General features: G+C 32.7%; 1 protein-coding gene and 1 long non-coding RNA gene across 2 annotated transcripts; both read right to left on the reverse strand.

The window, feature by feature from the left end:
- Positions 1-1520: 1520 nt before the first annotated feature.
- LOC145328643 (uncharacterized) lies at positions 1521-12031 on the reverse strand. The gene is made up of 8 exons (XM_080172409.1): positions 11825-12031; positions 11385-11457; positions 10899-10960; positions 8621-8704; positions 6234-6275; positions 5055-5115; positions 4243-4314; positions 1521-1766 (listed from the first exon to the last, which is right to left on the reverse strand). Exons 1-8 carry the CDS (start codon positions 11983-11985, stop codon positions 1668-1670), a joined length of 654 nt encoding a protein of 217 aa, XP_080028535.1. The 5' UTR covers positions 11986-12031; the 3' UTR covers positions 1521-1667.
- Positions 12032-19091: 7060 nt separating this feature from the next.
- On the reverse strand, positions 19092-20174 carry LOC145327800 (uncharacterized). Its single transcript, XR_013882247.1, has 3 exons — positions 20058-20174; positions 19383-19495; positions 19092-19191 (listed from the first exon to the last, which is right to left on the reverse strand). It is a non-coding gene; the product is annotated as an uncharacterized LOC145327800 (long non-coding RNA).
- Between the last annotated feature and the right edge of the window lie 4294 nt (positions 20175-24468).

A 24468-nucleotide genomic window follows, 5' to 3' on the forward strand; every position in this document is an offset into this window, starting at 1 on the left:
TAGCAGTCTGACTGCTGTTAAGCCGCTTATATTTTTCACAACTAATTTTCTCAATGTATTATTTCTTTTAGTAGCAAAGCTGCTCTAAAATTTGAAATGTCCATCTGTTAGTCCGTCTGTTAGAGACAAAACGGGGATGTGGGGGGGGGGGGGGGTGGAATCGTGATTTTTCAGCTCCAGTAAAAGATAGAAGGCTGAAAATTCTTGTAGCTATTCACATAAATATGGAGCATAATTAAGTAGAACACATCTGTAGCGGTCAGACTGCTCTTTCTTTTCTTTCTTGTGATAACAGATAATCAGCTCTATAACTCACTTTGTCCGTTTGTCTATTTCAGAATAGATTTTGTGCTTTTAAAATAAGGGGAAGGGGGTTGTACACTTTCACAGTAACAGTGCGCTCTAAGGCCCATATTCAAGATAGAGCTCTGAATTATAATACAATGGGTCAGTCTATAAATATTCTGCAAAACTTTTAATTTGGCGGTTTGGCGGCTGACCACTGGTGCAATTATTCAGCTAAACTTGTAAAATTGAACATGCAATCTTGTTTTTTTGGGGGGGGGTTTGTTTTGGTTAATTATGAGAAAATATATCAACAGTAACAAAAAACTGTTGAGCTGCAAACTACCAGCCGCTGGCTGTGGCTATTAATAAATATTACAACAATTTTGCAGCTCAGCAGTTTTTCGTTACTGTTGATATATTTTCTCATAATTAACTAAAACACACCCTATGGTTTAAACAAAATTAATTTTCAAGTAGCTTCGCTACTGTAAAGTTGTTTTCATGCATAATTTTGTATTTTTTTGTGTCCCATTTATGTAGGTTTAACAGGAAGGGATAGTTCATCTGCCAAGAGGTAATAAGGGAAGATTTAGCCAAACTCCCTGGATATCCTTTTCTATCTATATTACCTCATATATTTAAGACTATTTGTTAAAACATTTTATCATTTTGAAAAGAAAAAAAAGTACAAAGAAGTGTAAAGAAAGAAAGCTAAATTTTTGGAAACAGATTAATCAGTTATAGAACTAGTTTGAATAACGTCTCCAATCTAGAATTGATACCATATTTTACCCAAGTATAGACTATTCCATTTATGAAAAAAAAATTTGATATTAGGCAGGGGTTTTTCCACAATCGACCTCCAGGTAAAAATGACTTGTGAAGAGCTGTACTCCTACACATTAATAAATGTGTTGATTTAAAGGTTTTCGATTTTCAAGCAAGTTTAAAGGAAGAGATTAAGGTATTACTAATGTTTTAACTCTGAAAATTGTGCGTTTTAGAACAAAATTAGTATCTCCTCTTCAATGTGTTAAAATTGATGGCGTTGCTAAAGTCAAAACGAAAAAAATTAATTTTGTATTATTTAATGACTAAATGAATTTTTTTTGAAAGACTATCAATTGTTTATGTATGTTTAATTAATTAGGATGGTTTTTAGGCATTAAAAAAAATTTCGTGAGTTCTATAATATTCCAGTCAATTTTGTCTCTAGTAGTATTTTAAAATTATTCTAATAATTTTTTTCTCCATAAAAAGCATTTTCCCCAACTATTTTAGATTTTTTCAGTTTGTCTTAAATATAAATAAGTTTATTTAAACTGAAATAAAAATATTAGCTAACAAGAACTTATGATTCCATATGCGCGGCTATGCTATTAGAAAAAGTTGTCTGTAGGTCTGTTCTCTTCATCACTGTCTATTTCTGAGTTTAAAGATTCGTAGTTCATCTTCGGGGCCAGCTTGTTTATATCAACCTAAAATAAATAATACTTTATAATAAAGTAAAAGGACGTCTGTCTGTATTTACCGATGGATCTCACAAATTTTTGAACATTGTTCTCCTTTACAGTGTAGCTTCTCATAGTTCTTGTCCTAGAAGATAACAAGACTTATCCCCTAATATCCCTCCACTCTTAGCTATATCTGTGCTTGATATTCTGTCCTAGATAAAATGTCTTATCCCATAATATCCCTGAACTATTAATCTATATCTGTGCTTGATATTCTGTCCTAGATAACATGTCTTATCCCCTAATATCCCTGAACTATTAAGCTATATCTATGCTTGATATTCTGTCCTAGATAAAATGTCTTATCCCCTAATATCCCTGAACTATTAGGCTATATCTAAGCTTGATATTCTGTCCTAGATAACATGTCTTATCCCCTAATATCCCGGCACTAAAAAGCTATACCTGTGCTTGATATTCTGTCCTAGATAAAATGTCTTATCCCATAATATCCCTGAACTATTAATCTATATCTGTGCTTGATATTCTGTCCTAGATAACATGTCTTATCCCCTAATATCCCTGAACTATTAGGCTATATCTAAGCTTGATATTCTGTCCTAGATAACATGTCTTATCCCCTAATATCCCTGCACTATTAAGCTATACCTGTGCTTGATATTCTGTCCTAGATAACGTGTCTTATCCCTTAATATCCCTGCACTATTAAGCTATATCTATGCTTGATATTCTGTCCTAGATAACATGTCTTATCCCCTAATATCCCTGAACTATTAAGCTATATCTGTGCTTGATATTCTGTCCTAGATAACATGTCTTATCCCCTAATATCCCTGAACTATTAGGCTATATCTAAGCTTGATATTCTGTCCTAGATAACATGTCTTATCCCCTAATATCCCGGCACTAAAAAGCTATACCTGTGCTTGATATTCTGTCCTAGATAAAATGTCTTATCCTATAATATCCCTGAACTATTAATCTATATCTGTGCTTGATATTCTGTCCTAGATAACATGTCTTATCCCCTAATATCCCTGAACTATTAGGCTATATCTAAGCTTGATATTCTGTCCTAGATAACATGTCTTATCCCCTAATATCCCTGCACTATTAAGCTATACCTGTGCTTGATATTCTGTCCTAGATAACGTGTCTTATCCCTTAATATCCCTGCACTATTAAGCTATATCTATGCTTGATATTCTGTCCTAGATAACATGTCTTATCCCCTAATATCCCTGAACTATTAAGCTATATCTGTGCTTGATATTCTGTCCTAGATAACATGTCTTATCCCCTAATATCCCTGAACTATTAAGCTATACCTGTGCTTGATATTCTGTCCTAGATAATATGTCTTATCCCTTAATATCCCTGCACTATTAAGCTATACCTGTGCTTTATACTCTGTCCTAGATAACATTTCTTATCCCCTAATATCACTGCACTATTAAGCTATACCTGTGCTTGATATTCTGTCCTAGATAACATGTCTTATCCCCTAATATCCCGGCACTAAAAAGCTATACCTGTGCTTGATATTCTGACCTAGATAACATGTCTTATCCCTTAATATCCCTGCACTATTAAGCTATATCTGTTCTTGATATTCTGTCCTAGATAACATGTCTTATCCCCTAATATTCCAGAACTATTGAGCTAAATCTATGCTTGATATTCTGTCATAGATAACATGTCTTATCCCCTGTGATCCCTGCACTAACCTTTGAGCTATATCTGTGCTTGATATTCTGTCCTAGATAACATGTCTTATCCCTTAATATCCCTGCACTATTAAGCTATATCTATGCTTGATATTCTGACCTAGATAACATGTCTTATCCCTTAATATCCCTGAACTATTAAGCAATATCTGTGCTTGATATTCTGTCCTAGATAACATGTCTTATCCCCTAATATCCCTGAACTATTAAGCTATATCTGTTCTTGATATTCTGTCCTAGATAACATGTCTTATCCCTTAATATCCCTGAACTATTAAGCTATATCTGTGCTTGATATTCTATCCTAGATAACATGTCTTATCCCCTAATATCCCTGCACTATTAAGCTATACCTGTGCTTGATATTCTGTCCTAGATAACGTGTCTTATCCCTTAATATCCCTGCACTATTGAGCTATATCTGTGCTTGATATTCTGTCCTAGATAACGTGTCTTATCCCTTAATATCCCTGCACTATTAAGCTATACCTGTGCTTGATATTCTGTCCTAGATAACGTGTCTTATCCCTTAATATCCCTGCACTATTAAGCTATATCTATGCTTGATATTCTGTCCTAGATAACATGTCTTATCCCCTAATATCCCTGCACTATTACGCTATATCTGTGCTTGATATTCTGTCCTGGATAACATGTCTTATCCCCTAATATCCCTGAACTATTAAGATATAACTGTGCTTGATATTTTGTCCAAGATAAAATGTTTTATCCCCTGTGATCCCTGCACTAACCTTTGAGCTATATCTGTGCTTGATATTCTGCCCCAGGTAACTTGTTTTGTCCGCCACCTGGCGCCACCCGTCCTGCAAAATAATCCAATTAATTTCCTCAGGGTTTGAACCGGTTCTGAGCCGCATACTGAAAAATCGAGTATCGTTTCGTATTAAAGAAATATTTCTTGAATCAAGATATTTATCTTTTTAGTTAAGATCACGTTAACCACAAAACTTACAGAGATCTCCATTCGAGGGAGGCTCGATATAGGTTTAAGACTTTTTTTCTGCCCCCTCCCTTCAGTGGCACACCCTAGCCGCTTATAATAAATTGTCTGAGAATGAAAAATTTTTCTGTATTACAGGTTACTGGGGATTTTTTTGTTAATTACAATGCAGTATTTTAAGTAGCGCAGCTACTCTTTGATTAGAGATAATTAATTATTTTCAGCATGTCTGAGAACCGGTTCTAATCCACATGATATTAGTCGGTTTCTAAGCCATACTGGAAAATTCTTTATTTAAAAATATTGCCAAAAAATCACCATTTATGACAAATTATGTACTTTATAAGAATGAAAAATAGGAACAATTTTCTTACTATTTCAGAATGAGTGGCGTAGGGACAAAAGTAATTATAGAGTTACTGCGCTATCAACAAATATAGCCTAATTAACATTTCTGAATTTGCCGCTAAAATGAACCTATCGGGAGTCTCCTCTGTCAGAATAAAACCAATGATAAGCTGTTATTTTGATAAGAAATCACGTGATTGGCTAATGTTAGCGGCATATCTAAAAATTCAAATTAGAGCTGAAAAAGAAAATTACCTTGGTGATTTGCTCAAGATTTTGTAAAGATTTGGAGGCTTTGATACCCCTACCAACATTACTAGAAAAATATTAAAATTATTATTTTAAGAATGTAACAAAGGATATATCTTAAGTGAATAGGACAGTTGGAAAATTGATTTATCCTTCCCTTCATTAAAATAAAAGTACTTAAAAGTTTTAACGCCAGTAAATATTTACATTTCAATGCCCCCTCTTTTCCTGAAACTACTGAAACTAACCGGTGACTTCCCTCAAAGTGGCTATCTTCAAGCCTTCCCCCGCCCCCCAGTCCCCAACATTAAAAAATCTAATTTTTAAATCAATGATTAAGAAAGGGAGGGGAGGGTAGTTTTCTATTCTTTGCCTAACCAATCCGAGAAGCCTTAGCCCAGCAGGGCCTATACCTTACCTATGCCCTTACAATAACTTACCCTGTCTCTTATTTTCAATTATTTCGAAACAAGGGGAGAGAATATTTTTTTGTCCGACTAAGCACTTTGAGGGAGGATGCCTTTTTTATCTTCCAGAGCTGGATCTTTAAATCATTTCAATGGTGATTTAAACCAACCCGCGCGAAATTTCAGCTAATCACAGCGGCGCATTAATGGGATCTACTGCAGTTCACGGTAAAATATTGCTGGTAACGAATATTGCTAAAAATCTATGAATTTTAAAGGCTGCTAGCTGCCAAACGGCTGAACGTACAGATCATACCCGCACACCATTTTAAGCGGTATAAGAAGGCCTACAAATAATCTGAAATAGCCAAGATCCAATGATGCACAGGTAAAGCTTCACTGAAGAAAAAGCGCGTAAAATAGGCCTTTTTCGCGCATTTCTCTGCACTGCGAGATAATTATGCATTATTGATTTATGGCTATTCCAGATTATTTGTAGGCCTTCTTGTGCCGCTTAAAACAGTGTGCGGGCATGATCTGTACGTTCAGCCGCTTGGCAGCTAGCAGCCTTTAAAATTCATAGATTTTTGGCAATATTCGTTACCAGCAATATTTTACCGTGAACTGCAGTAGATCCATTTAAAATACGCCGCTGTGATTGGCTGAAATTTCGCGCAGGGTAGTTTAGATCACCATTGAAATGATTTAAAGATCCAGCTCTGTAAAGCCTAACCCTGCGGGGTACCAGCTGGTTAATTTTTAAATATAATAATTGTACCTGAATGATTTGATTGCTGGTCCACACGAGGTTGGAGGTAAACTAAAAATCATTTTTACCATCATTATTATCTTTTATACTCTAGAGTACAGGTACCTGGTACATTAATATTAAACCTTGCTTTTCCTGGTAAAAAAAAGTAACAGGATGTCTGTCTGTGTGTAGGGAATGATCACTGATGGACTGATATTGTACACAAAGTTTTTTAGTCGACGATTGATAAAACTTGTAATAAAACTTTGGATACCAGTCTAATTTACAGTCCAATGTCCCCTCCCTTCCTCCCTGGATGTAATCAGACAAGTTAAATTACTGTATCACAAGTAAACAAGGACAATTAGGTCCATAGGAAGCGCAGCATTAACAATAATAAAAAGGAATCGGTTATGTATTTAAAATGACAAAAAGTCAAGCAGGATATAATTTTAAACCCACTTTAATGAAACATTATTTTAGATTTTTCTATTCCGCACTAAACATGCCCCGAAATTAGACTTAAAATCATTTACTTGAATAATAAACCTAGATTGATTCCTGTAACAAAAATGAATATTATCAGAATCCGTAAGTTCATGTAAAACTTATTGGGGCAAATCCTATAAAGTTTCTTAGGCTAGCATAAGGTACCTATCCATGACCTTACGAAGATACCAATAAAAATGTAAGGAAATCCTAAGATATTTGTAGGATTTTGCCTATTACATTTTAAACATGAATTGAATAGAAAAAATATGTTATTACACGACTGATAGACTTCAGTTTTGAGCTTTACTTTTATAGATGAATTCATCCTTGTTTATTGTTAGTTATATGTCTGTCTGTCTGTCTGTCTGTGATTAATGCAGTGTTTATATCATTTAGAAACTATGGGATTCTAAACTATATTTTTGCATGATATATGGTATTCCATTAATATCCACGGGCTGAAAATTGTTTCAAAGCAATAATGAAAATTCATGTATCGTATTATGGAGGAATTTCCATGAAAAATGGGTGTTTCACTATTGGTTGGTTGGTTCTAAACTAGAAGTGTTGAAACTTTTTAAGCAATACTTGGAAAGCGGTGTAATTTTGTTTCATATCATTGGAAATGTGTATCAATTTAGCATCAATTGTCTTATCCCTTCATATCCCTGATATTCATAGACGTGCGGGCAATCAGAAATAATTATATGTAAACATAGGATAATCTTATTATGTAATTATGATCAGGGATCTAAAGGGATAAGACAATAATCATTAAAATGATGATATACAAAATAACCCCTTTTTTATATTACAATTAGTGGATGAAACGTTTGGAAACTCAAACGCCAAAAAAACGATAAATGTAACCTCCCTCCCTGAATAGGTTTAACATCTCTTGAATTATGATGTATGTATTTTTTAGTTGCATCTCTATAATTCAATTTGTCTGTACGTTCGGCAGTCTGATCGCCCGCCAGTCCATCCGTCCGTAACGCAATGGGGGAAATTTGTTTATCTCGGCTTATATTTAAGACAGACGCTTGAAATTTTGGTTGATGATTCGATGTATCATGTTTAGTTGTCAAACTTTTCGACCAATAATTTTACTTACATAAAGGGATAGATTTGTTTATCATAAATGGTGGTGTACAATGTATATTTCTTATCTCTATTGTCTTATCCCTCAAGATGCATGAAAAAATACCAATAATTCCAATAAAATAGATTGAAATGTTTCATGTACCCTATACTTTTTAACATTTGTGTTCTTTTTAATGAACACAGCTATTCTATAATTTATATACTAGCGGCTTCGCCCCTAGCCTATAGGGGCTTTGACCCAGAGGTGATCAAAAAAAAATTTGCGAAATTCGTAAAAGGACCAAGGAAATCTTCAGCAAAAAATAAAAAATGGGGGGGGATTTTTTTGTTTTGGGGGGGTTGCCCGGTTGGGGGTGTCCCAACCCCCAAGAAAATAGCCTAAAACAACCACAGGACCAGTAGGTATATTCCCTAAAGAGTAGAATCCAATCGGTTCAGTGGTTATCGAGATCTTAAGGGACGGACAGACAGACAGACAGACGGACGGACAGACATCATTCTACTTTGTATTATAAATGTCTGCCCGTTTGTAACTTTGTTATAACGTAAAAGTACTTTAGCTAATACAAATACTAAATATTTTAAAATATAAATAGTTCACAATATTCTGTAACATTTAAATATTATTTTTATTTTAAAACAAAACTTTTCTGTAATTAGGAGCGTTCAATACATCCGTCCTTGCTCAATAATTGTTACCAGAAAGTCCGTACGTCCACTCAAAACTATGATTTAGTATGGCTTAAAATATGTCTTAAGCAGTAAATAATCAGTCTGGAAGCCATACTGGAATAAATATTATTTGATGATAGAAATGCCTGTGTTGTTCCCTGTCAATGTTTCCAGCTGGACTTGTTGACACCTCGCTTCGGATATCCTCATCCTTGTATTCCTCTGCACGCCTGTAACAAAAAATTTAATTCTTAAGTAGCGCAGCTATAATAACAGTGTTTTTTTTTGTCCTAGGAATCAGCATTGTAAAAAACAGATACCCGATTATAGAAAAGCTACGCTTTAATTACACATATTTAAGAAAAAACTAAAAAAAAATAAGGATGCGAACTTCCATAAGTAGCGAAACAAAAAAAATAAATTGATAAACGAACAAAGTGAGTTATAGAGGAGATGTTCTACGAATATATCTTTTGTAACCTGACCGACAGCATGAGTAAATCATATAATGGTTGCTTATTTACAAACATCAGCGCTATCTTTACTTAAGACAGAAGGACAGGTGGATATTTAAATAAAAATTACAATCACAATTTAAACAGTGTGAATATTGTTTTTTTACACGAGTAGTTTTTTATCTGCCCTTCAATTTTATTTTCATTTTTGTAAAAAAATATTTATTCCCCCTATTGAGCCTTAATTGAAGTAAAACATGAACTTATTCAATAAAACAACAAGGGCAATTGTGTACAATATTATCGGATATATTAGTAGAAAAATCCTTATAATAAAGTAACAGAATGGCTAATTGTTTGTCTGTACAGAAGGATCTTGCTCACCTGAACCGCTATGGTTCTCCTTTACGGGTAACTTCTCATATATCCATGGAAGGATAAAAATATTTTGGGGGAGAGTACAACCACCAAATTTTTTTTACTTTTTCTTTTTAAATCTAAAACCATAAATTGGGTTATCAAATTCAATTATCCCCTCCTACAGTACCCCTAGAGGCGTAGCCGCCAGTATAAAAATAATCAATTGTTACTTCGTGAATGTTATTAATAAAACAAACTAGGCTAGCCTACAGGTTAAGATTTGCTAAACCCTACATTTATAAAAAAAAAAGGCTTATGAAACCATAACTCATAGGCTAGTCTGAAATTTTTTAAATTTAAATTACTTAATAAAAGGCATAGAATTTGGGGACTTAATACAATACATTATATTAGTACTCAAAGATTTATAATCACGTTCTCTCATTTCTTTGCTGATAAGCTTTAAGTACTATTAAATCCTTGTTGGTTGGTTCAAACTAACAATTTACAAACGTTTTAATCAATAACTTTAATCTAAGTTTAAATAGGGTAGTTTTGTTTATCACCAATAGGGATGAACATCATTTTATCGTCCATCGAACTTAAAAATAAAAGTACCGAAGATTATTAAAGTCCCTCCACAGATTATGACGTCATACGATAGAATAACCAATAAGAGATCAGCAGAAATTTTACAATTGGTCAATTACAGTGTATACTGGCCTATTGTTGGCTATTCTATCGTATGACGTCATAATCTGTGCAGGGACTTTAATCATCTTCAAAAATACCCCACTAAGATGACAAAAATAATTCCTTGTTTATCGACGATTTTTAGAATCTAAACTTATAAATATTGCAGCGCTTCTTGTGAATATAATTATCTTTTTTTATATTTAACTCAGCTATTGAACTTTTTAGAGAAGCTTTGCTACTAAAAATACAACTTAATTTATGTTTTATTACTCAACCATTTATGTTTTTTTTGCATTATTCGTTATACAATAAATGTATTTAGTAACATAAATAATTATGTACATAAGTAGCGAAGTAAAAAATAAACCAGAAACATTTTAAGATCCCCCTCCCCTTAAAAAATTTCCAGGATCTGAAGGTAAAAGACAATGGATGAAGGATTGATGAACTCCTCTAATTATGATAAACAAAGTTATCCCTTCTGAAGATTGAAATTATTGGTAAATATGTTTAGATGTTTAGATTCTAAGATTTATTAACTGTCCAAAGATTGTAGCCAACTTATAAATAAAAGTGTTGATAAAACTTGGATAACAGAATAATTTACAGTTCTATGTTCCCCTCCCTCCCTGCATTTCCTTATTCTTAGAATAACTTTATATAATAACTTATTTATCGCATCGTATTATAAACAGCTTTCCACAGATATCAAGTTTAAAAACTATAAGATTAAAACCAGTTTTGTTAGCCTTGAGGGGCCAACAAAACTGGTATTAATTGTATAATTTATATTTTTTAATTCATGGAAAATTGTCTATAATATGATACGCTATATTTTTTTCTGTATAGCCCAGAACCAGTTCTAATCCATCGGATATTAATCGGTTTTAAAGCCATACTGAAAAATACTTACTTGTACTTCCCAGAAATTGTGTTCTTAATATTTACAAATCTTCGTGTGCTCTGTTTCTTAAACTAAAAATAAAAACAAGTTTGAAATCCATAAACATAGCATAAACTTACTGTTATCCTATGGTATGGATGGACGTATGGACGGGTCGACCCTAATAGTAGAAAAAGATTATATTAGATTTAACTTACTTATTAAAAGTTTAGCTTTACTTTACGTAATGGATATAGGATATACGTGGATTTGTATATTGACAGGGGGGAGGGGGGGAATTTATCGTCGATTTGGCTTGCTAATGTGGTATATTTATTTTAGCCAGCTGCGAGCATCACTTTATGTCCGAATGTCTTTTAACAGACAGTTCTGATCGTTGACTTAGGAATGTTAGAATTGTCCTATCGGCTTCCCTATTGCACCCCCTAAAGCTTCACAACCTCCCCCCCCCCCCTGGTGAAACTCTGTGCACACCTGCACAGGATTTAAATATACCTGAATGAATTTTTCTTTGGCGGAAAGGTTTGCTTTCGGCGTGTCAATGGCGATTTTGGGGGAGTACCCGTTCCCTAAGAATTTATGTTAACTTAAAACCTTATTTGTTATGAGGTCAGCAGCCAAAAACAAGCCTTTAAATAGCAGCTTGGCTGCTTTAACGTGCAATTATACTGTTGTCCCGTTAAGAATGATACCCTCTTTGCAGGGATCTTAGAGAGGGGATAAGACATTAAATTGAAGTAATGAAGTTATGATAAACAAAATTACCCCGACTGTTGATAAAATTATTTAAGGAAAAGGTAGGACAGTAGTTATTAAATAAAGATTTAATAAAAGTCTCGTAAGTTTTTAAGCCAATTAATCTTTGTGCTCTCGTATAATTTATAGTCCAATATCCCCTCCTTCCTGCTTTAGAGATAATTTAAGTTAACAAAATTCCTGAAGTATTGTGACCGTTTGTGGCTGACAGCTGACTATAGCTGCCATTTGTAGCTGCTAGTTGACTGTAACCGCCATCTGTTGAATCCTGTATATTAGCCGCTGCTTCTGTGTAGCCGTTACTTGATGGGGAAGTGTAGCCGCTGTTTAAGCCGTTCATACTCCGCTCCCAATCCTAGCAGGGCAGGTACAGATTCAAGTATAATTCAAATTTTGGTGCTTTTCCACAAAGTGCCTGTCGTGCATTGAAACCCTACCCACCTTATTTTTAAATGAATAAAATTTTAAGGGGATTTGTAGTTTTCAACACCAACACTGCCGGATAAGCGTTAGACGAAAAATTAATCTACATCCCCAATTATGATAACAAAATTAACCCTTCTGTAGATTATAAATTATAAATGCAAAATTTTGAAGACTTTCAGTTTGAACCAACCAAATAAAAATTTTGGCCAAAAAATTAGGAATTGTATTTATAGATTTTGAGTACCAGTACATTTTCCCCTCAGAGTAGTTTAATTCAAAGTTTTAAAATCTTCCCATAGAAAATGTAAATATGTAATATAACCTAATTTAGGACAGACGAACGTAAATGACTATATAATAGAGTTGCTTTTCTCACATGATAAAATAAACTATAATTAAAAGTAAAATTTTAAAAATAAACTTTAATTAGAACAAGTCAAATAAACTATATTTAGAAGAAAAAACTTATTTTCTACTTATTAAATGACGGAAAAAGTTTTCTAAAAATAAATTTGGATCATGGAAAGAAAACAAAGTCATTCCTAATTAGGACAGAAGTCACTGAAAATTGGTCTAAGGAAGGCTACTTATGTCCTTCATCTAACAAAATCTAACTTAAGGGAGGTGACTTATGTCCTTTGTCTGACAAATTCTTACATTAGGAAGGCTGCTTATGTCCTTCAAGTTGCAAAACTTAGCTTTTCTGTCCTTTACATAGCAAAACCTCACAAAAATTAGCATTTCTGTCATTCACATAGCAAATTCTTGCAAAACATAGCATTTATGTCCTTCACATAGCAAATTCTTGCAAAACATAGCAAATTCTTGCAAAACATAGCATTTATGTCCTTCACATAGCAAATTCTTGCAAAACATAGCAAATTCTTGCAAAACATAGCATTTATGTCCTTCACATAGCAAATTCTTGCAAAACATAGCAAATTCTTGCAAAACATAGCAAATTCTTGCAAAACATAGCATTTATGTCCTTCACATAGCAAATTCTTGCAAAACATAGCAAATTCTTGCAAAACATAGCATTTATGTCCTTCACATAGCAAATTCTTGCAAAACATAGCATTTATGTCCTTCACATAGCAAATTCTTGCAAAACATAGCAAATTCTTGCAAAACATAGCAAATTCTTGCAAAACATAGCATTTATGTCCTTCACATAGCAAATTCTTGCAAAACATAGCATTTATGTCCTTAACATAGCATTTTGGTCCTTCACATAGCAAAATCTCACAAAACATAGGTTTTTCTGACCTTTTTCTACCAGGAGATCAGAACTAAATCAGAACACACATAACAAGAGTTTTACATAATTTAACTCTGCATAAATTATGATAATTCATTATTATTACCCCTCCCCCCCTCCCCTATTTAAAATGTACCCCTGCATAAATTATGATAATTCTTTATTATTACCCCTCCCCCCCCCCCCTATTTAAAATTTACCCCTGCATAAATTATGATAATTTATGCTGAGTTAAATGTACTGTTTGAACTTCTATCTAACAGGATATGAGAACTTAATCAGAACACACATAACAAGAGTGTTTACATAGTACATTCAGATTAACAATTATTCAATTGGCCCCTTTCCAGTCCATCATATGACATGTGAAGGAGGTTGAGGAGCATTTTATGCAGCCTAAATTCCACTATTCTATGCCACTTTTCCTAAAAGGCGTCATAGCTGGCCTCTTTTGTGTCCATCATATGACATGGGAGGTGGTGCCATGTAGGAAAAGTGGCATTGCATTCTTGGGAATTTAGACTGCATAAAATGCTCCTCAACCTCCTTCCCATGTCATATGATGAACTGAAAAGGGGCCAGCTATGACGCCTTTTAGGCCCTAGAATGCAATGCCACTTTTCCTACATGGCACCATAGCTGGCCTCTTTTGTGTCACAACCTCCCAGTTCTCATATCCTGTTAGGTAGAAGTTCAAACAGTACATTTAACTCAGCATAAATTATCATAATTTATGCAGGGGTAAATTTTAAATAGGGGGGGGGGAGGGGTAAAAATAAAGAATTATCATAATTTATGCAGGGGTACATTTTAAAAAGGGGGGGGGGAGGGGTAATAATAATGAATTATCATAATTTATGCAGAGTTAGATTATGTAAAACTCTTGTTATGTGTGTTCTGATTTAGTTCTGATCTCCTGGTAGAAAAAGGTCAGAAAAACCTATGTTTTGTGAGATTTTGCTATGTGAAGGACCAAAATGCTATGTTAAGGACATAAATGCTAAGTTTTGCAAGAATTTGCTATGTGAAGGACATAAATGCTATGTTTTGCAAGAATTTGCTATGTTTTGCAAGAATTTGCTATGTGAAGGACATAAATGCTATGTTTTGCAAGAATTTGCTATGTGAAGGACATAAATGCTATGTTTTGCAAGAATTTGCTATGTTTTGCAAGAATTTGCTATGTGAAGGACATAAATGCTATGTTTTGCAAGAATTTGCTATGTTTTGCAAGAATTTGCTATGTTTTGCAAGAATTTGCTATGTTTTGCAAGAATTTGCTATGTTTTGCAAGAATTTGCTATGTGAAGGACATAAATGCTATGTTTTGCAAGAATTTGCTATGTGAAGGACATAAATGCTATGTTTTGCAAGAATTTGCTATGTTTTGCAAGAATTTGCTATGTGAAGGACATAAATGCTATGTTTTGCAAGAATTTGCTATGATTTGCAAGAATTTGCTATGTTTTGCAAGAATTTGCTATGTGAAGGACAGATAAACTATTTTATGCAAGATTTTGCTATGTGAAGGACCAAAAAGCTAGGTTTTGTGTGGTGAAGGGAGGCTACTTATGTCCTTCATCTTGCAAAATCTTTGTTAAGGGAGACAAGTTATGCCCTTCATCTAACAAATTCTCACATAAGGGAAGCTACTTATGTCCTTCCTAGGAAGGTAACTTCTGTCCTAATTAAGGAATGACTTTGTTTTCTTTCCATGATCCATAAATTTATTAATACACAAAGAAATTCAAAAATTTAATTACATAAATAACTTTGGTGGTTTATAAGCAACCAGTGGCTTCGCCCCAACAGAAAATAGCCTAAAACCACAACATAACTAAAAGGAATATTTCCTGAAAAGTACAGCCTGATCGGTTCAGTGGTTAGCGAGATCTTGATGCTTGAGAAAGACGGACACACATCGTTGTACTTTGCATTATAGATGCCTGTAAATATTAGTCTTATACATATTTTACTGTATTATGCTTTACTGTGTACTGTTCTGTTTTTGTTAGCCTGTTATTGCTGCACTACTAGTAGACATAATTGTACTTGTTAAAATACTTTTTTTCTACCACCTCGAATTGTTTTTTTACGAGGTCATAATTAAATGATAAGTCCTTGATAAAACTTTTTGGCAAAATTCTATATTTTCAACGGGAGGTTAACTTCCCCCCCTCCCCTCAAACTCTAGAACAAAATATTTAGTGATTTAATTTATGGTATTGGTGGAGTACCCTATCAAACTTATGTCCTGGTGTTATATCAATATAGTACTGAGCTGGATCTTTAAATCATTTTAGTAATGAGCCAAATCGGGGTGAGCCAACTTTCCTCTAATGAGAGCACAGCATTTTATGAAATGCCGCGCTGTGTTTAGCTAAAATTCGGCTCACCCCGATCTGGCTTACCACATAAATGATTTAAAGATCCAGCTCTGGAATAATGTATATTATAAATGACTATTTTGATATCATGAAAAGAAGGTGTATCAACTTTTTTTTTTATAGCTAGCCGGTTCTTTTAGTAAGTAGTAGATGTAAAATTTTTCATAAAATTCAGATATGCAATCGGTTTTTTTTGTAGACCTCTTATTTTTTAAGTAATTTAAGTTTTAAAAAAAAAAAATTAAGTCGATTTTAAGGTACTAAAATGCAACAAAAAAAAAAGAAAGAAAATGGCCATTATGAACAAAAATAGTAAGATCTTTAATTTGACACCTTACTTTTTCAATTCTGTCAGGTAATTATTGAAAAAATCGATTTTTTTAAACCCACGAGAATAAAAACTTTGAACTTAATTTTATTATTTCACAGATAAAAAAAATATGGGTTCATATATACCTTTAGAATCAGAAAAATATTACGAATTCATTGTAAGCAAAATTGAAAAAAAAGTTTACAATATAGTATATAAACTACAATAAAAGGAATTATATGAAAATATCATATTATATTGTACAGGTAACGTCTTAATTCTTGAATTGAGTATAAAAATGGGAAGGGGGTAAATAGGGGGTAAAGAGGGGGTAAAAAAGGGAAGACGATAGTGTTGCCTGAACAAAAAACACAATTGGCCATTTGTTTAATTTTTAATTTTTTTACTTTTTTTTCAATTTTGCTTACAATGGATTCGTAATATTTTTCTGATTCTAAAGGTATATATGAACCCATGTTTTTTATGTCTGTTTGAGAAAATATTTAGGTCTAAAGTTTTTATTAAACCGAGGTTAAAAAAATAGATTTTTTCAATAATTACTCAACAGAATTTTAAAAGTAAGGTGTCAAATTAAAGATCTTACTATTTTTGTTCTTACTGGCCATTTTCTTCTTTTATTTTGTTGCGTTTTAGTACCTTAAAACCGACTTAATTATTTTTTTAAAAAACTTAAATTACTTAAAAAATAAGAGGTCTACAAAAAAAACCGATTGCATATCTGAATTCTATGAAAAATTTTACATCTACTACTTACTAAAAGAACCGGCTAGCTATAAAAAAAAAAGTTGATACACCTTCTTTGAGAAATAGTCATTTAATTATCTTTGTTATCGATAATAAGTCAACAATGACCGCTTTTATTTAATATAATTTAATTTAAGGGATAATAGACTATTAATCAATATAAACCTCGACTTGAAAAGAACAATATCACCCCTTCTGTGGATAAAAATTATGGGTTAAAAAGATATCACACTACTAGTTAGTTACAAATCAAGATTGTTTAAAAGACGCAAAAGTTTTTAGGCCAACGATTGATAGAACATGTATAAAAAACTTTAGGTATAGACCAACGTCCGTTACCTCCCTGTTACAATAATAAGCTATATTAAGCTGAGGGGGTGTTAAAAGGTGTAGTATCAAAATAACGGAAATTACCATCTATCTTTAGAATTGATATAAAAATAACAAAAAAAAGGTTCTAAAATTAGCTAAATAGGACAAACAATGGGTTTTAATCGCATCTGATTATAGACAGTGTTGGCGGGTACTGCTATGGAGGTAAGGAAAATAGCCTAAAACCACCGAAAAATATTTATAAAGCTTCCCTGAAAAGAATAACCCGTTTGGACCAGCAATTTCTGAGATGTTTTGTATAAGACTCCTTTATATAATAGAATTGTCTAACCGACTAATTGTAATTTGTTGTATTTTCGTAGCAACACTAAAGTTTTAGTATTTTTTGAAGTGAAGATACTCTATAATTTCCTCGTGTCAGTCCGTCTGTTATTTTACATATTTTCACCTGTTTATCTCTTCTCTAAAACAGATGTGTTTACAAGAGATCTTAAGAGATAAGATAATGGACTATACTAGTATACGTTGAGTACATTCCCAATTATTATAAACAAAACACCCCTTCAGTAGATAGAATAAATTTTTTAAGTCAAGGGATGAGAGAACATGTTTATAAAACTTTGGGGACCAGTACAATGGGGACAGATTTTATGGATTTACTGTGTGTTATCTTAAATATAACCATTGAATAAATTCCATAAAAGCAACGCCACTATTAAAAGGAATCATCCTAGTTTTGACTGCATAAACTTTTTTCTAATTTTCCTGTAACTAACAAGAACCTATTTATATACTTCATAAAAAAACAAGGATGACAACATTCATAAAAGCTATAAAATCCAGGAATTTTACCATGAATTACCCATTCATTCTGTAGATTAAAATTATTGGCGGAACGTTAGAGATATTGAAACTTTGTAAGCCTTAGTACTAAGACTTAGTGACGAACGGACGAACGTACGGACATGTCTTATTTTAGAATAGCTGCGCTACTCTAAAAACAGTTACGGTCTACAACCCACCTTTTATTCAAAATCACACTTGAAACGACATCAAGATCTGTTTTTGATAAAACTTAAGAGACTAGGGATATGACAATTGAAGAAAAACAATTTTGACTTATAAGCATGCCCAGAGGTTTAAACCTCTTACAAAATCTAAATATCTACCAGTTTTTCTAGATTTTTTTTCATCTGAAATATTTTAAAACTTATTAAGCAATCGTCAAACAATTCAAGAAAAATAAAATAAGGAAGTTTTATTTGCGTATCCGCGGTGAGCTGTCTATAAACTAATTATAAGCCGGAAACGAATTAAGAAAGGATTTTGAAAATGATAGTTCCACGATGAAGCTTTAATTTTTAGACTAAGTATTTATTGAAGCGAAACTTTTCTACAGTAAGGGTGTAACCGTGACTCTAGCGCAACCGACCGTTTTTTGATAGGTGATGTGTTCGATTCTCTCGGCCTAAACCGCGTTATAGGTAAAGAGGTTAAAAGTTGTACCAATTGCTGTTATGTCTAGCACGTTACAGTAAATTTGAGAGTAAGGGGAATGTTTTGGCCCCAAACCGGGTGCAACCCAGTATCATGCACAGTAAGGACTTGCAGACAAAAGTCTTGCAATAAAAAGGTTGGTTTTCTGCAATATGGAAATGGGAATGGGATGATAATGCCTCGAGTTAAAATTTTTTTGAAAAGAGGGATTGCCATATTTGTGTCAGCTGATTTTTAAGATTATCAAGGGTTGATTTCCCTAAGGCTAACACGCGGCTGAAAAGCGGCTGCCGAGCACTGCGAGAGATGATAATGGTCTGTATATCCCTTTTGAATGACCAATAAACATTTGAAATAAACGAGTCACGTGCAGTTCAGGGTGAAATATTGCTGGTGACGATTGCTTCCTGGTTACTGGAGGAAACAAGAAAAAATCTGGAGAAAAATGAACAATTAATCTGTAACTGTTCCTTGAGGTCATTCCACTTAGCTGAAACACTCTCATCACGAAAAGATGATGTTGAATTAGGTCTTCGCATCGTTTTGCTCTTTCTTTTTCTTAGGGATCTTAAGGGATAAGACAATGGACTATTAATGCATGATAATCCTTTTTATAAATTAATATTATAAGTTGAAAAGTTCAAACATAGATATTTTGTACAAACCGACTCAGAAGTCCCAAAAGTTTGTAGGCCAACGAATGAAGTATGGCGTTTATAAAATATAGTATAATTTACAGTCCAACGTCCATCCCCTGCCTTGGTTTTATTCACAGTTTTTTCCTTGCAATTTTGGAGACAATATCAGATTTAGTTTTGTTGATTTATATTCTCATTTGAACACTGGGGATTTATTCTTCTTTGCTTTTTTTCTAAGGATAAAGATATAGGTAAAAGTGGACTGTAGCATGACTGACAGACTGACGGAGCAATTTGTGCAGATAATTACAAAAAATTCAGCCGTCTGTTTTGAACAGCAGCTGAGAAAATTACATTTCTACCATACCGTTACGGACAGACGGAAAAATTATAAAGTAAATTATAGGGTAGCTTTAACACTAAAAATCAGACCAATTAGCCGGTCAAATAGACAGATCAATAGAATGTTTTTACAGAGTGGCTTCGCTACTGAAATAATTTGGCAATTTCCCTAAACAAGTGCCTTGTCGAGCACTGAAACCCAACCCCTATTTTTTTTAAACAAGGGGATTTGGGTCCTCTTTACACTTGATGCCCTATCCCTGCGGGGCTACCCAGAACCAATTATGACCTAACCTAACCTGCCTCATGTTAGAAACAACAAATGGTAAACTACAAACCCACTTATTTTAAATTTATGTCAATAATGCGGGGGGAGGGATAATATTTTTGCTCAACAAGGCACTTTGAGGGAAACCCCATAAAAATGTAAAGACCATTTACGTATTTCTTTACCCTATGATGTAGAATATGAAGCTATAATTCACTAAACAAAACTAATAGATGTCACGGAAAGATTTTATACAAATCTTCATAAAAATGTTTTTTCTTCACTTCATTTTTTTATATTCTGAAAAAAATAATAAAGTTTATAATATATTTATATTGTAAAGCGAAGCTTTCCTACATTTAGACTTAAGAGTCAGTCCGTAGATAGCTTTTATTTTTAATACTAGAGTTGGCTCAATATAACTATATCGCTATTGGCTAGTTTTCTATAAGTACATATCTATTTATCTATTTCTCAATAAATCAATTTTCCTCCCCCGCCATTACTATCTAAAAGAAAGAAGTAAATTTTTATCAATTTAAATGATTTTAAAAAGATTTTTTCAATTATATTTTTTTCACATTACCATCACCAAAGGGTTAATATGATTAGAATTTTAGTTTTAATATTTTAACACAAAGGAAGTGTCGCCACAATCGAATTCTTTTAAAATACACTTTTCTTAGATTTACTCTATTATGAACGTATATTTTTTATTTATGAAATAAGGATTAAATACTTCAATGTAATTCAAATATCTACATGAAGTGAAAAACTTCATTCATTTCCATAAACAAATAGGATAAAGGTCTTATCGCTTAGGTCAATGAGAGTTTAATGAGGATTATTGGAGCACTATGAGTTTTTAACACTTTACTATTGGAAGACTCGAGCTCATTTATAGACGTTTATTTCCTCTATAGATCTGTCATGGATCTTGATGCAATAAAGCAGGCCGTTTTGTAAATGTTAAAAATTGGAAGATTTCATTAAATAAAAGTAATCGCAAATATACTTATTAAATAAGTATGTTAAAATTGTCCTGTCCAGTACAAACTTGGCATATTAATAATGGTACAATTTATAATGCGTTTCGTTTCTAGTTTTAATCAACTAAAAAGTCGTTATGTTGAAATCTGCTTTATGTATGTTTGTTAAAAGTATGTTGTTAATGTAAAGTGTTTCAAATATATATGGATCAACCGCAGTTCCTGGTAACGAATATTTCCAAAAATCTATTAAATTTAAAGGCTGCTGGCTGCCAAACGGCTGAACGTACAGATCATGCCCGCACACTGTTTTAAGCGGCATAAGAAGGCCTACACACTAGTCGCCGGAAGGAAAAAGCAGTTTTTTGAAAGGGGCTATCTGAGATTATTACAGATTCTGATATATACATATATAGACAAATGAAAAATGCAAAAAACGAAATCAAAAGCGTTCCTTCTTGGGAGAAAATCCGGGAAAAAGATTTTAGCTATTTTTAACCTAAAATTCACATTGGCAAGCCTGCAAAAAATATACAGACATTTTAAAAATGGCATTGCTCAGCACCTAGAAGTTGTAGAAAAATGCTACGCATACCATTGGAAAGCTTATAACCTCTAGTTTTCATATTGGTATATAACGTTTTTGTATAATTATCAGTTTTTGAGCTATCCTCTGAAGTATACACAAGTTTTAAAAATGCAGTTTTTTCTTGAGAATTTTAAGTTTGATACTTGTTACATGAACCATTTTTAGATTATATTACTTAACACCTTGGAGTTATAATTATTATTAGTTATATAATTATTTTATATTTTGGGTACTTTCATTTTTAGCTTAATTAAAAATTGTCTTTGAAATGTGTATAGTTTGTATTAAGAACCAAGGAGGGAGGGGGGGAGTTTATACACTTATAGGAAATGAAATTCAGTATAAATCTTTGCCCTGGATGTTTTTGGGTTTGTTGTTATGGTTATTAACTTTTTTTTGTAAAATCTCTTATATGATTAAATCTACCAGTAAAACTTTAAAAATTGAATTTTGGCACTTTTCTTCTAGGGTTAAAACAGCCCCCAAAACACTAAAATCTAAGGTCTGAGCTTATTTTTAGAGAAAACAAGCCAATTTTTTTAATGTAAACTTTTTTTGCATAACTGAGCTAAGTAGCTACTAAAGATTTCATTTTGGCACTTTCCTTCTTGGGGTTAGTGGGGTATAGCACCCCCCAAAACACTAAAATTTAAGGGTTGAGCTTATTTTTAGATATAACAAGCTGATTTTTAATGTAAACTTTTTCAAATACTTGAGCTAAGAAGCAACTAAAGATTTCATTTAAACACTTTTTTCTAAGTGATAGTGGGGTGAAACACCCCCCCCCCCCCCCAATTGTAAACTTATAACATCCAAGGTGAGAAGGAGAGTTTATACACTTATAGGCAATGAAATTCAGTATAAAATTTTGCTCTGGTTGTTTGGGCTTGTTGTTATAGTTATAAACCTGATCATTGTAAAATCTCTTATATGATTAAACTACCAGTAAAACTTAAGTTTGGCACTTTCCTTCTATGGACTAGTGGGGTAAAACTGCTCCAAAACTACTAAAACTTTAAGTTCTTGGCTTATTTTTAAAAATATCGGGCTGATTTTGTTAATGAATACTTTTTTTTCAAATCAATATAGATTTCAATTAGGCACTCTCTTTCAAGGTCTAAATTATTTTTTTTCTTCATTATGTGAAATAAGTTTTCATTAGAATTCAACATGATATCTTTAAAAATAAGCTCAGAACTCATGATATTTGTATTTTGGGGGGTGTTTTACCCCACTAGACTCTAGAAAGTGCCAGAATGAAATCTTTAGTGACTACTTAGTTCAATTATGTGAAAAATGTTTACATTAAAAAATTAGCTTGATATCTTTAAAAATCATCTCATTATTTACAATTTTAGTGTTTTAGGGGCTTTTTACCCCAAAAGCCCCTAAAGAAAAGTGCCAAAATTTAATTTTTAAAGCTTTAAAGGTAGATCCAATCATATAAGAAAATATTGAAAAAAAATAATTTGATAACTATAACAACAAGTCCAAACAGCCAGGGCAAAATATGATACTGAGATATAATTTTAATGTTTAAGGGGTTGTTTTACCCAACTAGCCCAAGAAGGAAAGTGCCTAAATAAAATCTATAGTGGCTACTTATCTCAATTAGGAGAAAAAAATTTAAATTAAAAAAAAAATCTTGATATCTCTAAAAATAAGCTCAAGCCTTAAATTTTAGTGTTTTGGGGGGTGTTACATACCACTAACCCCAAGAAAAAAAGTGACAAAATGAAATCTTTAGTGACTACTTAGCTTAATTATGTAAAAAAGGTTTACATTAAAAAAATTGGCTTGATATCTCAAAAAATATGCTCAGACCTTAGATTTTAGTGTTTTGAGGGCTGTTTTAACCCACTAGCCCCTAGAAGAAAAGTGCCAAAATTCAATTTTTAAAGTTTTACTGGTAGATTTAATCATATAAGAGATTTTACAAAAAGGTTAATAACTATAACAACAAGCCCAAAAACATCCAGGGCAAAAATTTATACTGAATTTCATTTCCTATAAGTGTATAAACTCCCCCCCCTCCCTCCTTGGTTCTTAATACAAACTATACACATTTCAAAGACAATTTTTAATTAAGCTAAAATTGAAAGTACCCAAAATATAAAATTTTACCTATATAAAATAATTTTATAACTAATAATAATCATAACTCCTAGGTGCTTAGTAATATAATCTAAAAAAGGTTTGTGTAAAAAGTATCAGACTAAAAATTCTCAAGAAAAAACTGCATTTTTAAAACTTGTGTATACTTCAGAGAATAGCTCAAAAACTGATAATAGTACAAAAACGTTATATACCAATAAGAAAACTAGAGGTTATGAGCTTTCCAATGGCATGTGTAGCATTTTTCTACCACTTCTAGGTGCTAAGCAATGACATGTTTAAAATGTGTGTATATTTTTATACAGGCTTGCCAATGTGAATTTTAGGTTAAAAATAGCTAAAATCTTTTTCCCGGATTTTCTCCCAAGAAGGAACGCTTTTGATTTCGTTTTTTGCATTTTTCATTTGTCTATATATGTATATATCAGAATCTGTAATAATCTCAGATAGCCCCTTTCAAAAAACTGCTTTTTCCTTCCGGCGACTAGTGTACAAATAATCTGGAATAGCCATAAATCAATAATGCATAATTATCTCGCAGTGCAGAGAAATGCGCGAAAAAGACCTATTTTACACGTTTTTTCTTCAGAGAAGCTTTCCCTGTGCAATATTGAATCTTGGCTATTTCTTCTTATGCCGCTTAAAATTGTGTGCGGGTATGATCTGTACGTTCAGCCGTTTGGCAGCTAGCAGCCTTTAAAATTCGTTACAAGGAATATTTTACGGTAAACTGCAGTTGATCCAAAAGTATGTCTGTATGTCTGTTTGAACCAAAATGGCTTGATAGGTTGGGTTATGCTGTTATGATTATTAACAAATTGTCACAAAATAATTTTAATGGCTCTACAATTTTGGGAATTTTTTAGAATATTTGGATATGTGCACCAATTTATCGTCCATTGT

This window comes from Acartia tonsa, chromosome 9, assembly GCF_053477335.1.
Source record: "Acartia tonsa isolate MP-2025a chromosome 9, ASM5347733v1, whole genome shotgun sequence".
NCBI lineage: Eukaryota > Metazoa > Arthropoda > Copepoda > Calanoida > Acartiidae > Acartia > Acartia tonsa.